Here is a 16,355-nt window from a genome sequence, read left to right on the forward strand (position 1 = left end):
GTTCCTAAGACACAGAAATGACCCCAGAATATATGCATTTCAAAATAGGACATTCTGTTTTACAGGAAGTAACAGCTCATTCCATTTTCTAATTTAAGCTAGTCTAGAAAGACCTGACAATTACAGGTGAGAAACTCTGACCTCTGAAATAATTTTGTTACACTTCAATGCATTACTGTTATATTGTGACTAAGATTGTCTTTATAGAAGATACTGGTTCACACAGGTTTATGCAGAATAGTCCCTGGGAACTTTAAATTTCACTCCTGGCAGTCAGTGTTGGAGCTACTGTGAAGGGAAATTGGGGTCTAAGAAAATATCACTCAAATGGACCTTTAAGCATGCATGAAAGGACTCTTAAGAAGGAAGGACTTGTGTGCAAAAAGCACTTTGAACTTAGATTCTTAAAGTTATAGCAGAAAGGACATGTTGTAAATCAGGGATATCAAATTGGTTAATCTGGATCCAAGCAGCTGTTATCTCTGATAGAATCAGGTGCTTAAGAGGAAGATGAAAATAAACCCTGAGGGTAGGAAGCTGCAGGATAACTCTAGTCCAGTCCTTTTCTATACCTTCACAGCTAAAAACTCTTGTGCTCTGCCTGCAGAAAATCTTATTTTTCTTTGACAAAACGGAACATGCTGGCTGAGTAGCTCTGGGTGCCCTTAGGTGTACATGTTTCAAAGCCTTTAAGGAATGCTACAAAATCATTTATCTTGGTTAAGTGATTCTTGGTAAAGTAGAGAAAACAAAAGTTGGGTTAAAGAACTGCAGAATGGTTTAAGCTGTGGCAAAGGAATTAATAGAAGAAACTCCAAAGTCTTGCTGCAACCCTGTTTATGAAAGTTTGTGTTACTGAGTTAAATGAGCTCATAGCATCACATGCTCCTTTTCCACCTTTGAATTACTCACTTGTCTTTGGAAACTACAGTTTTGCCCTAAGGGAAAGCATGTACAGAGAAGATGCTCAGTGCTCATAGTTCAGCTGTACCTACTACTTCCAATTTTATTCTCTGTTAGTTATGCCACACAAGAAACTATGAGTTTATTGGGTGGAATAACTAACAGAGAAGGATATTTTGTGCTCTGGGACATATACACACACCACAGTATTCTACAGCAGTTTATTAAATTAATCAGTTGCTAAATGCCCATATAGACTAAAAGAATCTAACTAAACAATGACTGACTGTAGAAGCTAAAGGCTGTATCTTCAAATGATGCAGCACTCATGTAAATATTTTGTATATTTAAAAATGATGCAGAATTCATGTAAATATTTTTAATATATTGACATTTAGATAAGAGGAAAATTCCCAACCAGTTTCATGTGCAGTTTAATCTTTGACTAGGTCATGGATGCTGTTTGTTTGACATGAAAGTGTGTGTGTTTACTTTTCCCCAAAACATCGATGCTGAGCTCATGATGGAACTGAGGGCAGAGCACATGAGCTGAGCTTTCCTCTGCCTGTGGCATTTGGGAATGAAGAATCTGCAGAGATCCACTCCTGGGAAACATGCATGCTGTAGTCCCTGGAGCCTAAGGACTGGACCTCTTTGCATCCTACTAATTTCTGAAAGGAAACACATGTACTGGGAAGTAAAAAGCACCCTAGATCTGGCTATCATCCAGCCATCTGGGCCATTTTCTGAGGAAATGCCTGCACAGCCACTTGGCACTCCACTACTTCTCTACGTGGGTACTTCACATGTAAACTATTCCTGCAAAATATGCACTGTTGTCTCCACAAGTGTACTGGGAATGTCTCTTTCAGGGAGTGCTTACAGGGACTCTCTTGACCACTGCCAGCACTCTCCATACTTGCTCCCTAAGCCTGGACAGACAGGAGGTGTGGAATGTCCCAGTGAGGCACTGGCACTGGGGCACACACTGTGCTGTGCACAGGTCCTTGCTGCAGAGCAGCCAAGGGCATGACTGAATGCAGACAGTAAATCTTCACAGCCCTCCTGGGCAGTGTGATGGATTCTCACCTCCCCAAGCTTATTTCTTAACAGCTGTTTTTAAGACAAAGTGGTGGAAGTGGCTGATGCCCCTGGCCAGTGAAGGGTGGTGAAATTCTTTGGTTTCATCTCATTGCCTTAGGAAGACAACCCTCTTTGAACAGACAGGGAGTGATTTCAAGGTAATGAATTGAAAGCAGGGAAAAGCAAAAATCACTGTCTTACATTAGGTCCAGCAAAATGTAAGGTTTTGCTTTTTACTTTTCTCAAACAATTTAGCAAGTTACTAAGACAAAACTGTTTCAGTCATTTATGTGACTGGGAGGTCAATGTTCCTGTGAACAACAAAAGGGTGCAGTGAACCTTTACTTCTCTTCCTTTGGACCCAGCTGCCTAAACAGTGCAAAAAGAGGTATGAACACATAAGAGATATGGCCTTGGCAGGGACATGGGAAAGTTGGGATATGTGGTCTGGGCCAAATCTTTCTTTAGAGGAAGCCATGTGAAAGCACAAACACATGTAGGAAGTCACAAGTTTAACTGAGAGCAGAACTGGGTCTCATACTTCTAGAGTTGCCTAAGCTGCTTTTTCTGTCTGACCTAGCAATTGTCTGGGATTTTTTTTACCTCTGTCATTCAGCAGAGAAAGTCACATATCTCAGACATCCAACTGCTCTCAGGAGTGGTATGGCCACAACTTGCTGCTTCTGACTGGGGGATGCCCCAGCATTTACAAGGAACATCTTGCTGATGTGGTCTGGGTTGTGGAATTGGTGACAAATGTAGGTTTTCTTAGCTGAAGCAAAAAAACCCCAGGTAAACTGTTACAGTATTGATGTCAAACCATTTATTATCATTACATATGTGGGTCCTAGCTGTGGTATCTAAGTTAACATATAACTCTAAGTGTAAGCTTTTCTGGGTGATAAAGATGGAGATGCTTTAGGCAGCAAGAAAGTGAAGCTGGGTTTTAGGCTCTGCACAAAGACCATATGGAACCAAAATACTTGATCAGATTTTCCAACACTTGATTTTGTATTTTGTCTTAGATTAAATTATGTGCATTCTGTGTGTGAGTGAATGAAGAGAAGACTTAATATTCTCTTAGGCAGAATTTTAGATTTCTGTTTTACCATAATTGAGAGAAACACCAAAGCATCAAAGCACTACTGTGGCCCACGGAGGATCACACTGGGAGTGTTCCTCTCATTATGAAAAACCAACAGAACATGAAGTTCTAATGAATGAAACAATGTAGTTTGTCAGGATAATTTAGCACAGTCTGGTACACCTTAAAGCTGGCTAGAGGGAAGGGTGGATGCTGGAGAGGTGCTGTAGGAAAGGTTCTGCCATGAGCTGTCAGCAGCAATGAATTCTGACACCAGAGCTTAAGCTCCCCCAAATCAGGAGACAGCAGAATCAGGGCTATCTGACAGATTTCATAAGTAGGAGATGGACAGGTAGAACTTACATAACCTGAGGTAAAAAGTCAAAAAGTTACAAGGAAGTGTCTTTCTAAGGACATAGGAGTTGGTTCAGGTGCAAAGTATTCCCCAGTACAATGTTATGGCTTTGTCCTTAAATCTGTGCACCAGCAAAATTGCTTTGTCACTTCAGGAAAAAAATAGAAGTGAATTGCATTAGTTTGTAGGTCAAGGGCTGACTGCAAGGCCAACTACAGATTGCTCAATTACTTCTTCTTCTGGAAAGTTTATCCAAAGTGTTGGGCTCAGTCATTTGTGCGGTCAAGGTACACAAAGAGAAACAGTTCCTTTGACAAGTGCCTGTTCTGTGTGATGTGTTTCTTGGGATATCAATAAAAAAGAAGTCCCCAAATTGCTATGTTAAATGTTCTTATTGTACAAGCAAATAAAGGGCAGTGGGTTATTGTACATGAACGTTTTCCTGTAAAGGATTGTACTGTGCACAAAACTATGATGGAGCTTGTGGTTTTGGAAAGCCACCCTGGCTTTATTTGCAAAGGTAATACAGATTCTAGTTTTGTAAATTCTAGTAGGAAATGGACAGGATATCCTATCTTTTACAGAGAGGGCAACTTTATTTCTGCAGATTTGCACACATAGGAAGTATTCCTTATTTTTCTTAGTACAAAGCCAGCCAAAGCATTATACATGGTTTTGTCTTGTATCTATGGTATCAGCAAGTATGGACTTGAACATCTTTGTTCTACAATGTTTGACATGCAAGACTGCAATATATTGAAGACAGATTTGAAAAACCTAGTAACAGGGCAGTCTTAAACCACCTAAACAAACAAATGCCTTATTTTCTCTGAAAGCTTAATTTTTCCATGGCTGACATGGACACATTGGTTACATGCCAATAAATATCTGAATAATGCATATAAAAGTCTTTGCTGTCAAAAAATCTGTATGAGTTATTTAAGAGCCCTGTGCAAATGCTGCCTTGGATAAAGGCCCAGGAAATTTGAAAGAGTCCTTACCCCTCTCCCCACTCCCCCACTTCAGTCTGACAGTATTTACTGAGTCAGATTTTTCAAAGGATTGACTGGTGACTAAACTTTTAGTGAAACGATTGCTTCACATTTATTAAAACAACTTATTCTGGTGGAGTTAAAACAGAGTTTTATATTAAGTATTCTGCTCTGATAGGAGTCATAAGAGCAGAGAAATCCTTCTCATGAAATGCTTTTATCTTTTAGATCACATGAATGAAAGTATGCATTTTAACTGTGTATCAGCAGTCTGATTTCCTGGAAATTGTGGTTTCCAAACAGATGGCCTCAGAGATAAAAATGAGCTTCATTTACTGCTTGAACTGAACACTTTGGGAAAAAGGTATTTCATTTGTGAAGGGCATTTTAAATTTAGCAAGCCAGATCAATTACTGTATTGAGTAAGATACCTTGGATGAAACCCCTGGTGGGTTCTGAGTTTTATGCAAGCAGTTTGACTCATTTTACTGCTATTGTGCAAAAGGCTTAAAACACTTTATCTCACTGAAGAAAAAGAAATACAAACTGAAATCAATCTTTTCAGACCCACTACACATCTGTGATGTCCTGAGGGTTAAAAATGGAAATATTTGTTCAGTGCAGAGCTTGTGACAGGCTTCCTGTAAGCTGCTTTTGCTATAGTCACATTAGTCAGCTGAACATTACTAAGGAAGTTTCTCTACATTCATTCAAGAGCCGGGAAGAGAAATATTCCTGCTGACTCATGCTTATTGGTATTTTCCTTGCTCCACCTCCAGTCATTTTGGCTCCTCCTCTCCTCTCTTGCTGCTAGTTGCCTACTATATTTAAACAGCTGTTTTAGAGCAGCGAGAGGATTCCAGGCTTGTAGTTTGGTTTGCTCTCCTGACTGTACAGTCACCCATAAAGATCCCACCTCCCATCAGACCTGCTGCTAAAGGTAAGAAGGCTCCAAGTAAGTACAGAGAGCTCTGTCTGGTGTACCCTAACATCAGTTTCTGAGCACCACAGGGGTGTTTTTAGAACGGTGTTATTACATACCACAAAGCTGAATTTTTTCCACATAGTTTAATTGTGTTTGGGGAGGTAACTGGCCTGACATGTAAGAGTGATGGTGCAAGGAGAGAACAGCTTCTGAAACTTGTAGGGAAGTATAACATGTAAAAGCTGTCAAGATCTCTGCTTTTTTTAAAAAAAGCACTAATTGATTAAATATTAAACTAGTGAAACAAGTGAGTGGATGAGGAAATTAAGCTGAAGAAAACTATTGTTGCATCTCTGTTGTAATTGTTCTTTAAAACTGAGTGTTGTGGTACCTCTTTTAATCTCCCCCAGTGTTAATACCCGAGCTGCACTGCTCTCTTGAGCTCTCCCCATGTGCTGTTCTGGCCACACTTGGTGATTCTTACTTCAGCAAAACCTCACAGGCAGAGCTATCTGCACGTGGCTGATGTAACCTGGCTTTTTATTTCTCCAAGGCTCACAGAGTGTCCTTGTCTTGCTAAATGTATCTTTGCTTTTTCATTTGCTCATTTAAAACCTGTTTCAGGCTTACAGGCTGGAACTAGTAAGAGCCACCCTGACCGAGTTTGTGAGTTATAGTCCCTCTAGACACGAGGCTGTGTCAGGAAGGTATGCAGAGTTTGGCCCAGAGTGAGCTGGGAGCTTTTCAGCCAGAAACAATTATGTAACATCACACAGACACTGGAATGCTTTGGAAGCAGCAAGAAGCCAAGTTGTGAAACTTGCATTCTCTCAAATGAGGAGAAGGAAAGGGACATTCATTTAAAGTAGGAAGCTCAAAGCAGGAGCCAAACTCAGTGTCACTAAGCTGAGTAAGTGTGAGTGCCCAGCAACCTACACTACATAAAAGGAGGGTGAGAAGAGCAGTCTTAAGTTTCTTGCTGTCTCAGGCTTTTTTCCTGGTGCCAACTAGTTCAGTATAGATTGACAATGAACTTCAATGTCCTATAGCTTTCCAATGGCCTCTGCAGGAACAGGATTTCCTCTGCTACACTGTATGAGCTGCTCAGGTTTTGAGGTATTGGAGTCTAAAGCTGAAAAAAAAAAAAAAAGAAAAAAAAATTAAAATAATCCATCTTAATGCCTAATGGCAGGAAAGGTGAATGTTTGGCCTGAAACTAAAATGCCTGAGATGCTCTGAGCTCTGAATTTTACCCCCAAAAGTCAAACCTTTAGCCTACAGGATGGGAATAGCTATAAGCAGGTTCAGCACCTGATTCACTTTCTACTTAAAAATAAAAATTAATAGCTATGAATTATAGAGATGGCAGCTATAGGATATGAAAGGGACTTCTTCCATTTGTAGAGAAATGCAAGGATGGTTAATCTTGTGTTGATAGAATTTTCAGGGTCAAGTCTTCAGGAAACAAAATGTGTAGCACTAAAATGTCATTAGGGGTTTTGTGAACCCAGGTGCTGAATAACTCCATGGTTAAAAATGGTCACATGTGTACAAATCCAGTAATTTAATCAGACTAACAACTGTGCTCCTCTAGCTGTTACAGTTTGGTTTGATTGCAGAAAATGCTCCTTTTTCATGTGTGAGAAGGGGCAGAAAGGAGGGGGAGGGTGGCAGAGGGAGTTATCAGTGAGCGTGCGGCGCTGCTCTGTGCTTTATCAGGGTGAGAGGGGTGGCACGCTGCAGTGGCCAGGAGCCAAGGCAACCTTCCTCTAAAGTAAACAGCACTGCCAGCCTGTCTTCTCCTGGCTTGTGCCTTTTTTGTCCCCTTCAGAGTCCCCTAGAAAAATGCTGGCACCCAGCACTGACGCTGTGCTCACGCCTTACAGACAGGCTCGCAGGCTCCTTGTGTGAGCGCTGGCCCTGCTGCCCTGCAGCTGCTGCCATGGGCTCTGCTGGGCTGCTTCAGCAAAAATCCTGCAGATGTGCATGCAGTTTTCCCATGCATGCTGCTGCAGGGAGCTGGGGAGCAGAAACCTGGAAGATTGCTTCCAGAGATCTTGCTTTCCTCTTCCAGGCTCCCAGTAGTTTCAGAGAAATAAGATGTGTACTCTGTGTTAAGAAAAATTAATAAGCACTTCTCTTCTTGTGTAATACAGTTGTGGAGAGGGGGTTATTTGTTATCATGGAGAAGAAACTGCTGCTGACCTGCAGGCAGATACTGCAGTTCACTGGTTTCACTGCTCACACCAGTGTCCTGTTCCTTTGGTGTCTCTGGCAGTCCCAGCTGCTGGTGCTGAATCCTATTCATTGCAGCTCTGGAGATTTGTGGGAAGGGATTATTTGGGGGTAAACTTAGACCACAGACTGCTGAAGGTGGTGCAGGTTTTGGTTAATGTGGCAGAACCTACCCAAAAGGCTAAGGAGATCCTTAGGTGGTTGGGCTGTGGCTCCCTCAGTCTCCAGGGCTGTGGGGAGGCCTTAAGGGGAGTTCATCTTCTGTAGTGAATACAACTACCTTTGAGTCTCAGTTAAATTGGGAACATAAGTTTTGTTGAGATCCAGCTATCTTCAAAACTTGATGCTTCAGATTATTTAAATTAGAAAGCACAACTAAAATGTCTTTTAAGTGGTTCATGCCCTGTCAGGCAAAATGCATAAGAGTCTTAGATTAATGCTTAGTTAAGTAGTAACAGGCAACCAATAAGTGACACTAACTGTGTTCCAAAAATTTGGACAAGGCTGCTAGTTTTGAATGCATCTTATGTGATGAACCCAGTCACCTTGGAATTGAGCTGTTGAGCCCAGCCATAGCTGTACATTGCTGTGTATGAGAACTGCCACATCCCTGCAAGCAAACGCTCTCACAACACGCCTGCTGAAGGCAGGAATTTGTGAATTGTAAATTCACTGGTGGTTTCCTGGCTGCCATTCAGTCACTAGCATCCTGCACTTTGCTGGAGCTGCTGTGGTGTAAATGTCAGCCTTAAAGAGGGCATTACACTGCTAGGAAGACATTTGCTGCAATACATGTGTCAAAGGCAGTGATGTGCCAGGCCTTGTGGAAGGGTGTAGTGCACTTGCCAAAGATCTTTCTGCACTTGGAAAGGGTGTGGAGTGCGTGCCCTACTGGACAAAGTCGTGCCAGTCCATGGATTTTTGCTTAGCTTTCCAAAATGACTATAAAAGAAGATATTTTCTGTAGAATACTTAAAAGCTCATGATGAATTTCAGAAATATCACATTTATTGTGGTAAAAAATAACTTCTCTAGGTTAGTGACTTTAGTTTTCCATGGAATTTCCATGGAATTACAAAGTAATTTGATGTGGTAGGATTCCTGCAGGAATAGCAAAACCATTCTGTTCATTGGATGTTTGTATAATGATTAGTTTTGTAGATTCCACTCTAATGACACCTAAGTCTCTAAGATAATTATGATGCATATTTTGTTCAAAGACTTGTTATTTATTTGTTCAGACCTAGAACTCTCCACTTTCTGGGAAATAAGAAAGAAGGTTCCAGAACTAAACTAGCACTTCTCAAAAAACCCTATAGTGGTAGAATGGTACCTATTTGAAAATGCAGTCAGGAGATTCCCAGCCTTTGGGCAGAAGTCTTGAATTGGGTTTACTTCACTTATCAGTAAATGCACTTTTACTTTAAAGTTATTTTAAAAAGTGTTTGTGATAATGATACCGTTTTCTACAGAGTGTGGTCAGAAGTGAAGTTTATATTAACAAGCTGCAACACTTTAATGTCGTCAGAGGGTTGCTAAAATTGCCAGCTGGAGTAACTGGAATTCATGTCTAAAAAAGAAAGATAACTGTCCTATCCCCCTTTTGTGGTGCATAATCAGAGGATCATCCTTTGATTTTGGGGTCAGGAGGAGAAAATGATAAGGAGATCTGTCCTGAGTGTGGAAGTGTAATGTGACAGTCTGCAATGCAAGACTAATAATACTTTAGATTAGCCTGAGTTTGTGGGCTGGAGAAAATCTTGTGTGGTTTTTCTTGTTTGTTTGCTTGTGGTTTTTTGTCAGAAAAATTAAAATAATTCAAAACATATTTGTTTCAGCAGGTAGATTCCAGAGCAGAAATGCTTCCAGATGGGAAGATGTATCCATTAGTGACCAGACCCTCAAACAGGAGTGGGCTCAAGACACTGCCTGTTGTGATCATAGGTGAGCTTCTCCTGCCAGCACAGCAGTGTTCTCTTGGGCTATTGTTGCTTTGGACTTGCTATCTCTAACTTCTGTTCCACTTCCACATGTTCTCACTCAAACCAGAAATGCCTGACTACTTTCCCAGAAAGACAGACTTCTATAATACTATGAGACCTCTGACTCCTGAGTAGTAGGGACTTTATTTTACAAATTGAAACACGTACCTATTTTTAATGGTGAAATTGGTAACCTTTTGAGCATCTGAGCCTGCTTTTTCTTTGTTAGATATTTAGAAATATTTGAAACATTTTGCTGGGATTATCTGTAGTGCTTGAATTGAAGGTAGGTTTGTGTGAGTTTTTTCACCATTTTGTCTGTTTAGAAAGTACTTCAGGTGCTGTTAAGGTTTTTTGAAATGTTTCACGGATTTCTTTTAAAACATGAGCGAGCTACACTGATTTAGTACAGATTTAATAGACTTATAAAATGCAGTTTTCTGCCAGTTAAAAATAATAGGTTATATCATAACTGTCTTGCCTTCCTTGCAAGAGGGAGCTTGCAGTGTAAGGTGATTCTTGGAGCAAAGTAATGATGTCAGAGCCTTCCCCTCTGACCAACCATGGCCTGTGGAGGTGTTGGACCTTGCTCATCTGAGCATGTGTTTCGTGCCTTGCAGATCTGGCTTCCCTCCTTATCTGGCATCGAATTCAAAGCACCCGAGGGAGCTGCTCCAAAGTCAGAGCACTGCATAAATCACCCCTAATCCTTGCTCACAGCAAGTTTGACAAGGATACTACTACCAGCAAGTCCTTGTCTGAGAATGACTGTGTGCTGCTCAGTTGTACAAGTCTCTAGGTGGGAAGGAGGGTATTTTGGTACCTCCCTAGTGCACCTGTACAGGGACCCAGGGTGGAGAAGCCACCAGAAGTGTGGAGAGCACACATCAGAAGCAGCAGTGTGAAGAGATGCACGCTGAGGAGGCTGTTGGACTGAAAGCAGCCCAGCTGCTTCACTGTTCACTGCAGCTGGACAACACTGCATGAAGGCTCCAGCAGGAGGGCTGTGTGCTGCCTCAGCTGTGCTGGCAGCCTCATGGAAGCAGTTGCATTTTAAAATGTCTTGAGCCCCAGATGTTCTTCTGACCATCCATATCAAACTTAGACATGGTTCAGAATAAATCCTCTGTGTGTAGTAGCTGAGTGTTGTGCACTCAGGTGGTGAAGTTTAGCTTAGGTACCTCCATGTACTTCCTAAAGCAAAGTAGTAAACTGAAATTTGTTATATTTTACTATAGCTGCAGTTTAGTTTGTTTTTAGTGTCTGTTGCTGTTGGTTTTGGCTACCTTTCCTGCAAGTGGAATATTCCAAGCAGTGACCTGCAGCTGCTGGTCCGTGCTCAGCACAGCAGCCTTTGTCCCCAGCTGTGACATGGATTGCCCTTCACATAGCTCCCTGCTGGCTTTACAGCCAGGGACCTCCCTTTTTTGGGATCCTCAAGGATCAGCCTTTGCTCTGGTCACCCTTGAGCACTGGCACTGTGTCAACAGGCTGCTGTCACTGGTTCTCCTCCCCTCTTTGTCACTGCAATGTCATGGTTTTTGGTCCCACAGCAGCAAAGCCTGGGCAGCCAGACAGGCTGACAGTTATACAGGTAATTTATAAAATATTAAACACAGTGAACAGCCATGTTCAAACTTTACAGAGGCTACTGTCACTGGGCTTTGGAGTCACATTTATCTAGTTTTTCCACTGGCTGTTGGGGGATCAGCAAAGGAGTTCAGCCATCCAGCAACCTGTTCAAAGTGCTGTGTTCTGAGGGCTTGTCTTGGCATGGCAGAGAGACTTCTTCCTTAACACATTGCAGGACCACAGGAGTGCTGGTTCCCATTTGAAAGTGTCCTCAAGACCCATTAGTCAAAGCTGTATTGTCAAATATCCCTTAAAAGAGGGAATTTCTCACTAAGAAGAATTGGTTCCCCTTCACTTCAGTAGTCACCATCTTTTCTGGATCTTGTATCCTGTGCACAGTGAACTACTCTGCACTGGTGTGAAATGTGCTTCCAGGAGAGCTGAAGCCCCTGGTCAGCCCATGATCAGCTTCTAGACCACTGATTTTAGAGCAATAACTCCATTCATCACCATGCTAAAGACTTCAAGCTTCAGGTGAGGGCAGCCTCTGACTTATTGAACCCCGTGTCTTTTCAGCAAGTTCTAAGGCTCCTATTTGCATTGCAAGGTCAAGTGAGGTGAAGGGTAAAATGACTTCCCCAGCTCCATCCAATAAGCCCCTGCTGGAACATAGCAGTGTCATATCTCTTGAATTGGTCTGCATCTTTTCAAACAACCTCTCTATCTCCAGAAGTATAAACTCTTCTTAATTGTTTTTTCAGGGAATGGACCTTCAGGAATCTGTCTCTCATACTTGCTGTCAGGTTACACCCCTTACTTCAAAAGACACGCTCTTCATCCTAATCCCATTCTTCAGAGAAAACTGGAAGAGGCACCAGAAGTCTCTGTTTTGGACCAGGTTTGTGTAAAGATAAACAGTATGACATCCTTGTAAAGCATCCTAGGGGTGTATCATAAGTAATTACCTTGTTTGGATTTTCAAAGTACACAGACAGAATGAGCCTTAAGCAAATTTTGCTTTGTAATCCAGATCTCCCTTGTATGAAATGCCAGCATTGCTGCTAAGATCCTCGAGGCAGCCCTTGGGCAAGAGCAGGTCTGTGTGCCAGTAAATGAGCTGCCCAAGCACACTGAGCCCACTGATCAGAGATGCTGGAGTAACGAGCAGGCTGCTGCCTGGCACTGCATGCACTTTGAGCATCTGGTCCTTCTCTCTCTAGGATCTGGAGTATCTGTCTGAAGGCTTGGAGGGACGGTCCCACAGCCCTGTGGCTCTCCTGTTTGATACTCTGCAGCGCCCAGACACAGACTTTGGTGGGACAGCAGAATCTGTGCTCACCTGGTGGCATGAGCCTGACAGAGCCATCCCCCACCTGGTCCTTGGCAGAAATGCTCCTGGAGGGGCCTGGCACGTAAGTGAATTGGAGCCAGCTGGGGTCTGTGTGTTGTGTAATATCCAAATGTGCTGACTGGAGAGGGAAAAGCTCTTCTAAAATGCCAGTCAGCTGTGTTACATCTTATACACGTAGACAAATGAAAGTTTAAAAGGAAAACAAGCCTTTATATTCCCCATCTCTGGGGAACATGCAGAACATGGATGGTTTCATCCATGACAGCAGATCAGAGGAAATTACTAATTTCATTATCTGTGCCATATTGAAACATGGAAAAGTTGCCTTTCTCTTGTTACATTAAAAAATTAAACTAATTTTGCTCTGCTTCTTGTTCCAGTCTATAGAAGGCTCTATGGTTACCCTGAGCAGAGGGGAATGGATGGGACTCCCAGACCTCCCTTTCAAAGAATGGTTAAAGCAAAAGAGAAGGTAAGAGATACATGTGTGATCGTTTGCAAACATCTGGAGATTTTTAGAGAACCTGAATAGAGTTCTTGAATGTAGCTACCCATCTGTAATTGGATGATTTTAGTGAGAGAAAGGACACCCTCCTGCACCCCAAAACCAGCCCATTCTATATTGAGTGGTTCAGATAAAGTTGCAGTGCTGCTTGGAATGTGTCCTTCTCCACACCCACTGGGGAGATGAATCCATGCCCATGAGTTCTGAGTAAAGCTTGAAAGCTTGGTCACCTAGCTCCTACTGCTGCTGCCCCTGATGACAAGTATCATGTTACTGTGCATTCTCTGAGGTGCTGCTTCTCTAGACATGTGTCACAATTAATCTTAGGAAGTCCAGGTGTTAAAAATGGAATGGAAGCAAGATATTAGAGGAAGGCTTAAACAACCAACCATGTTCTTAGGGTTGGGATTAATGCTAGAGAAAGCTGCCTCTGTCCAACAGCTTCTGGACATGATTGTTAGCTCTATATGTCAGGAATAATTTTGCTAAAGTCTGGGAAATTAGATCAGTCTTCTCTGGTAGTGCCAGGATAGATGGCTCTAGGATACATTCAGTGCAAGAGGGACAAATTCCAGTCTCTTACTTAACTGCTGCTTGACCTTTGTTTGTCCTTTATTACAGAGGCCTCAAAAACAATAGAGCCACAGCAGAGGACATTGCTCAATATTACCAACACTATGTGATGAAGAAAGGACTGCAGAAGAATTTCAGATGTGGCACTGTTGTGACCTCTGTGAAGAAAGTGAGTGCAGAGAGCATCTCCAGCCACACCCAGAAAGATCTTCAGGAGGATAGTGACTCACTCTGGAACTCAAATGAAAGAAGTGCAGAGGTCTTTCAGGTGGATGGATTTTTCAAAAGTGTGGAAGGTGATAAAGAGCCCTTCTCCATCTATGCAGAGAATGTGGTCTTGGCTACAGGAACCTATGACAATCCTACCTGGCTCGGGGTCAAGGGAGAAAACCTTTCCTATGTCCACCACCAGCTGTCTGCCCTAGAAGAAGCAGTGAAGAACAACAGTGTTGGCATCATGACAGATCCAGTCTTGATTGTAGGTGCTGGTCTGACAGCTGCTGATGCGATTCTCTTTGCTCACCACTGCAATATTCCAGTAATCCACGTTTTTCGGAGACGAGTCACTGATCCGGGCCTTATTTTTAACCAGCTCCCCAAAACTATGTACCCTGAATATCACAAAGTCCATCAGATGATGAAAGAACAGACAGCTGCCTGTGCTGGGCCCTACGAGCACTACATCAGCCTCCCTGAGCATCACGTGCTCTCCTTTGGCAAGGACAAGAAATGCATCTTTCAAGACAAGAACGGCTGTCAGAAAGCTTATAAAATTTCCATGGCTCTTGTTCTAACTGGCTCAAACCCCAACCTCTCCTTTCTGCCAAATGATGGCATCGACTTGGCATTGGACAGTGACCAGCCAGTCAATCCAAAGAGGAATCCCATAGATGTTGATCCATTCACCTATGAATGCACTCAGGAGAAAGGGCTCTATGCTCTGGGACCTCTAGCAGGAGATAACTTTGTACGCTTTGTGCAGGGAGGGGCTCTGGCTGTTGCCAGCTCTCTGTTAAAGAAAGCCAACAAAAATCCCCCCTAACAAAATCTCCATCCCTGTGCTACCTGTACTAGGATGGGTTAGTGCTCTTTCCATCAAATCATCTGATTCGTAAATCCTCAAATCTAGAGGCCATTCCTGGTATTCTTCAAGGTTATATGGGGAGTTAATAAGTTCTTGCTGAGTTATTTGAGAAGATTAAGTAACCAAATACAGGGTGGGTTCCACACACAGCAGTACCTTCAGTTCCTGGGAATTCAGCTCCTTTTCTGCACAGCTGTGCACGGTTACTGGAACTGAAGCTTGTGCCTGGAAAAGGAAGGGGCAAGGAATTGCTCTTCTATCTAAAACCCTCCAGATGATGGAAAATTGAATTGAGGAATCAATGTTAATTATTTTCAGATAGCAGGCCCACAACACTGCCTGTTGGTGTCTTACAGTGTTTTGTCAAGAAACAAAGTAAAAGTAAACTGACCTGGTTTTATTTATTCTTGTGGTTTGGCTGTATGTTCTTGTTAGGCCAGAAATCACTGCCAGGTGCTGCAGGTACCTCTTTGGCACATGGAAGGATACTCTGCAAGTAAAAACTGACATAAAAACACTCAAAACTGTATTGTTTCACTGACACCAGCACAAGTAATGTATGACTCTTTTAAAAAAACCAAGAGATTCCTGTGATGGATTCTTCTCCTTCCTGAGAAGAAATGGTACTGATTTGCAAATACTTGGTCTATCATCTTGCAGCTTCCTACTCTCTAAATCCTAAACCTGTGATAGCCAAACTCTTGGCAGCTGCTGTAGAGACAAGCAGAACTAAAGGGGAGCTACAGGTCCATCTTGAAACTACCCACGTACTGTATGGGTCTTCTGGATTCTGGAAAGGTGCAATATGGTATATACTGGGTGAATTACTAATGTATTTTTTTAAATACTATTATTTGTATTAGAGGGAAAATGGCACAGTCACTTTTTGGTAGCTTTATGCTGTATATATATATATATATATATAAACTTTTTATACTGTTTTTCTAGAAGATTTTTATTGGCAGAATATTTTATTACAGTCTTTCAGTCTGTTCTGAATGAGCTGGGGTAGATGGCAATGATGCCTTTTGTTGTAAGCAGCATTCTCAACAGATCTACAGGGGCTTTCATACCTCTCACAGGAAAAATTTCAGTCATAGCTAATTTAATTTGGTGTAAATACAGACTGCTCCCTGTGCTGCACTGAAAACTCACTGATGTCAAAAGGCCCTGAAAAACTGAGTGGGACGAGACATGTATAAATGAATTGGCCTGGAGTTGAGATATGGGAGGGGCTTGTCTGTGAAGTTACTTTATCACACTTGAATAATTTTTCTGACTACTCTTGTATGAAACTTTCCAATAAAGTGATTTCAGACTTACCTTGTGTTTGTTTTAACTGTGAATCTCTGACCCAGAAAAGATCTAATGAACTGTTCATCACCATCATCTTCCTGATGAGGGCATGGTTTGTGCCTGCTAAATCCTTCATCCCTCTGTTCCCTAGGAGGACCCTACTGTGAATTTTCTCTCTATGTATCTTTGTCTCTCCAGTAGGATGAAGAACCCTTGTGAAGTGCCATGCCTATCTCTCGTGAGGCTAAGAGAGTGCCAAACCTGGTTATTTGCCAAGCTTGTTCTTGCCTGGGGGATCTTAGATCTCTCCTGTTCACCTGCTCTCTCCTCCTGTCTGCAGAATAACAGATCACAGCCTAGACCAATCAGTCAGTTTAAGACAGTTTAGATCAGAAGGGACATTTGAAGGTCTCTG

At 42.3% G+C, this 16,355-nt stretch overlaps 1 protein-coding gene across 3 annotated transcripts; it reads left to right on the forward strand.

Moving 5' to 3' along the window:
* The first annotated feature begins 5,090 nt into the window (after positions 1 to 5,090).
* On the forward strand, positions 5,091 to 15,967 carry OSGIN1 (oxidative stress induced growth inhibitor 1). Of its 3 annotated transcripts, none has more exons than XM_021535240.2 (6): positions 5,091 to 5,372; positions 9,416 to 9,521; positions 11,893 to 12,029; positions 12,352 to 12,543; positions 12,863 to 12,954; positions 13,609 to 15,967. In XM_021535240.2, exons 2-6 carry the CDS (start codon positions 9,437 to 9,439, stop codon positions 14,600 to 14,602), a joined length of 1,500 nt encoding a protein of 499 aa, XP_021390915.2. In that variant the 5' UTR covers positions 5,091 to 5,372; positions 9,416 to 9,436; the 3' UTR covers positions 14,603 to 15,967. The 3 variants fall into 3 exon arrangements, with proteins under 3 accessions (XP_021390915.2, XP_021390914.2, XP_021390916.2); XM_021535239.2 differs by having other exon boundaries at positions 5,091 to 5,357; XM_021535241.2 differs by having other exon boundaries at positions 5,091 to 5,357; positions 9,419 to 9,521.
* The last annotated feature ends 388 nt before the right edge of the window (positions 15,968 to 16,355 follow it).

This window comes from Lonchura striata, chromosome 13 (genome assembly GCF_046129695.1).
Source record: "Lonchura striata isolate bLonStr1 chromosome 13, bLonStr1.mat, whole genome shotgun sequence".
NCBI classification, from domain to species: domain Eukaryota; kingdom Metazoa; phylum Chordata; class Aves; order Passeriformes; family Estrildidae; genus Lonchura; species Lonchura striata.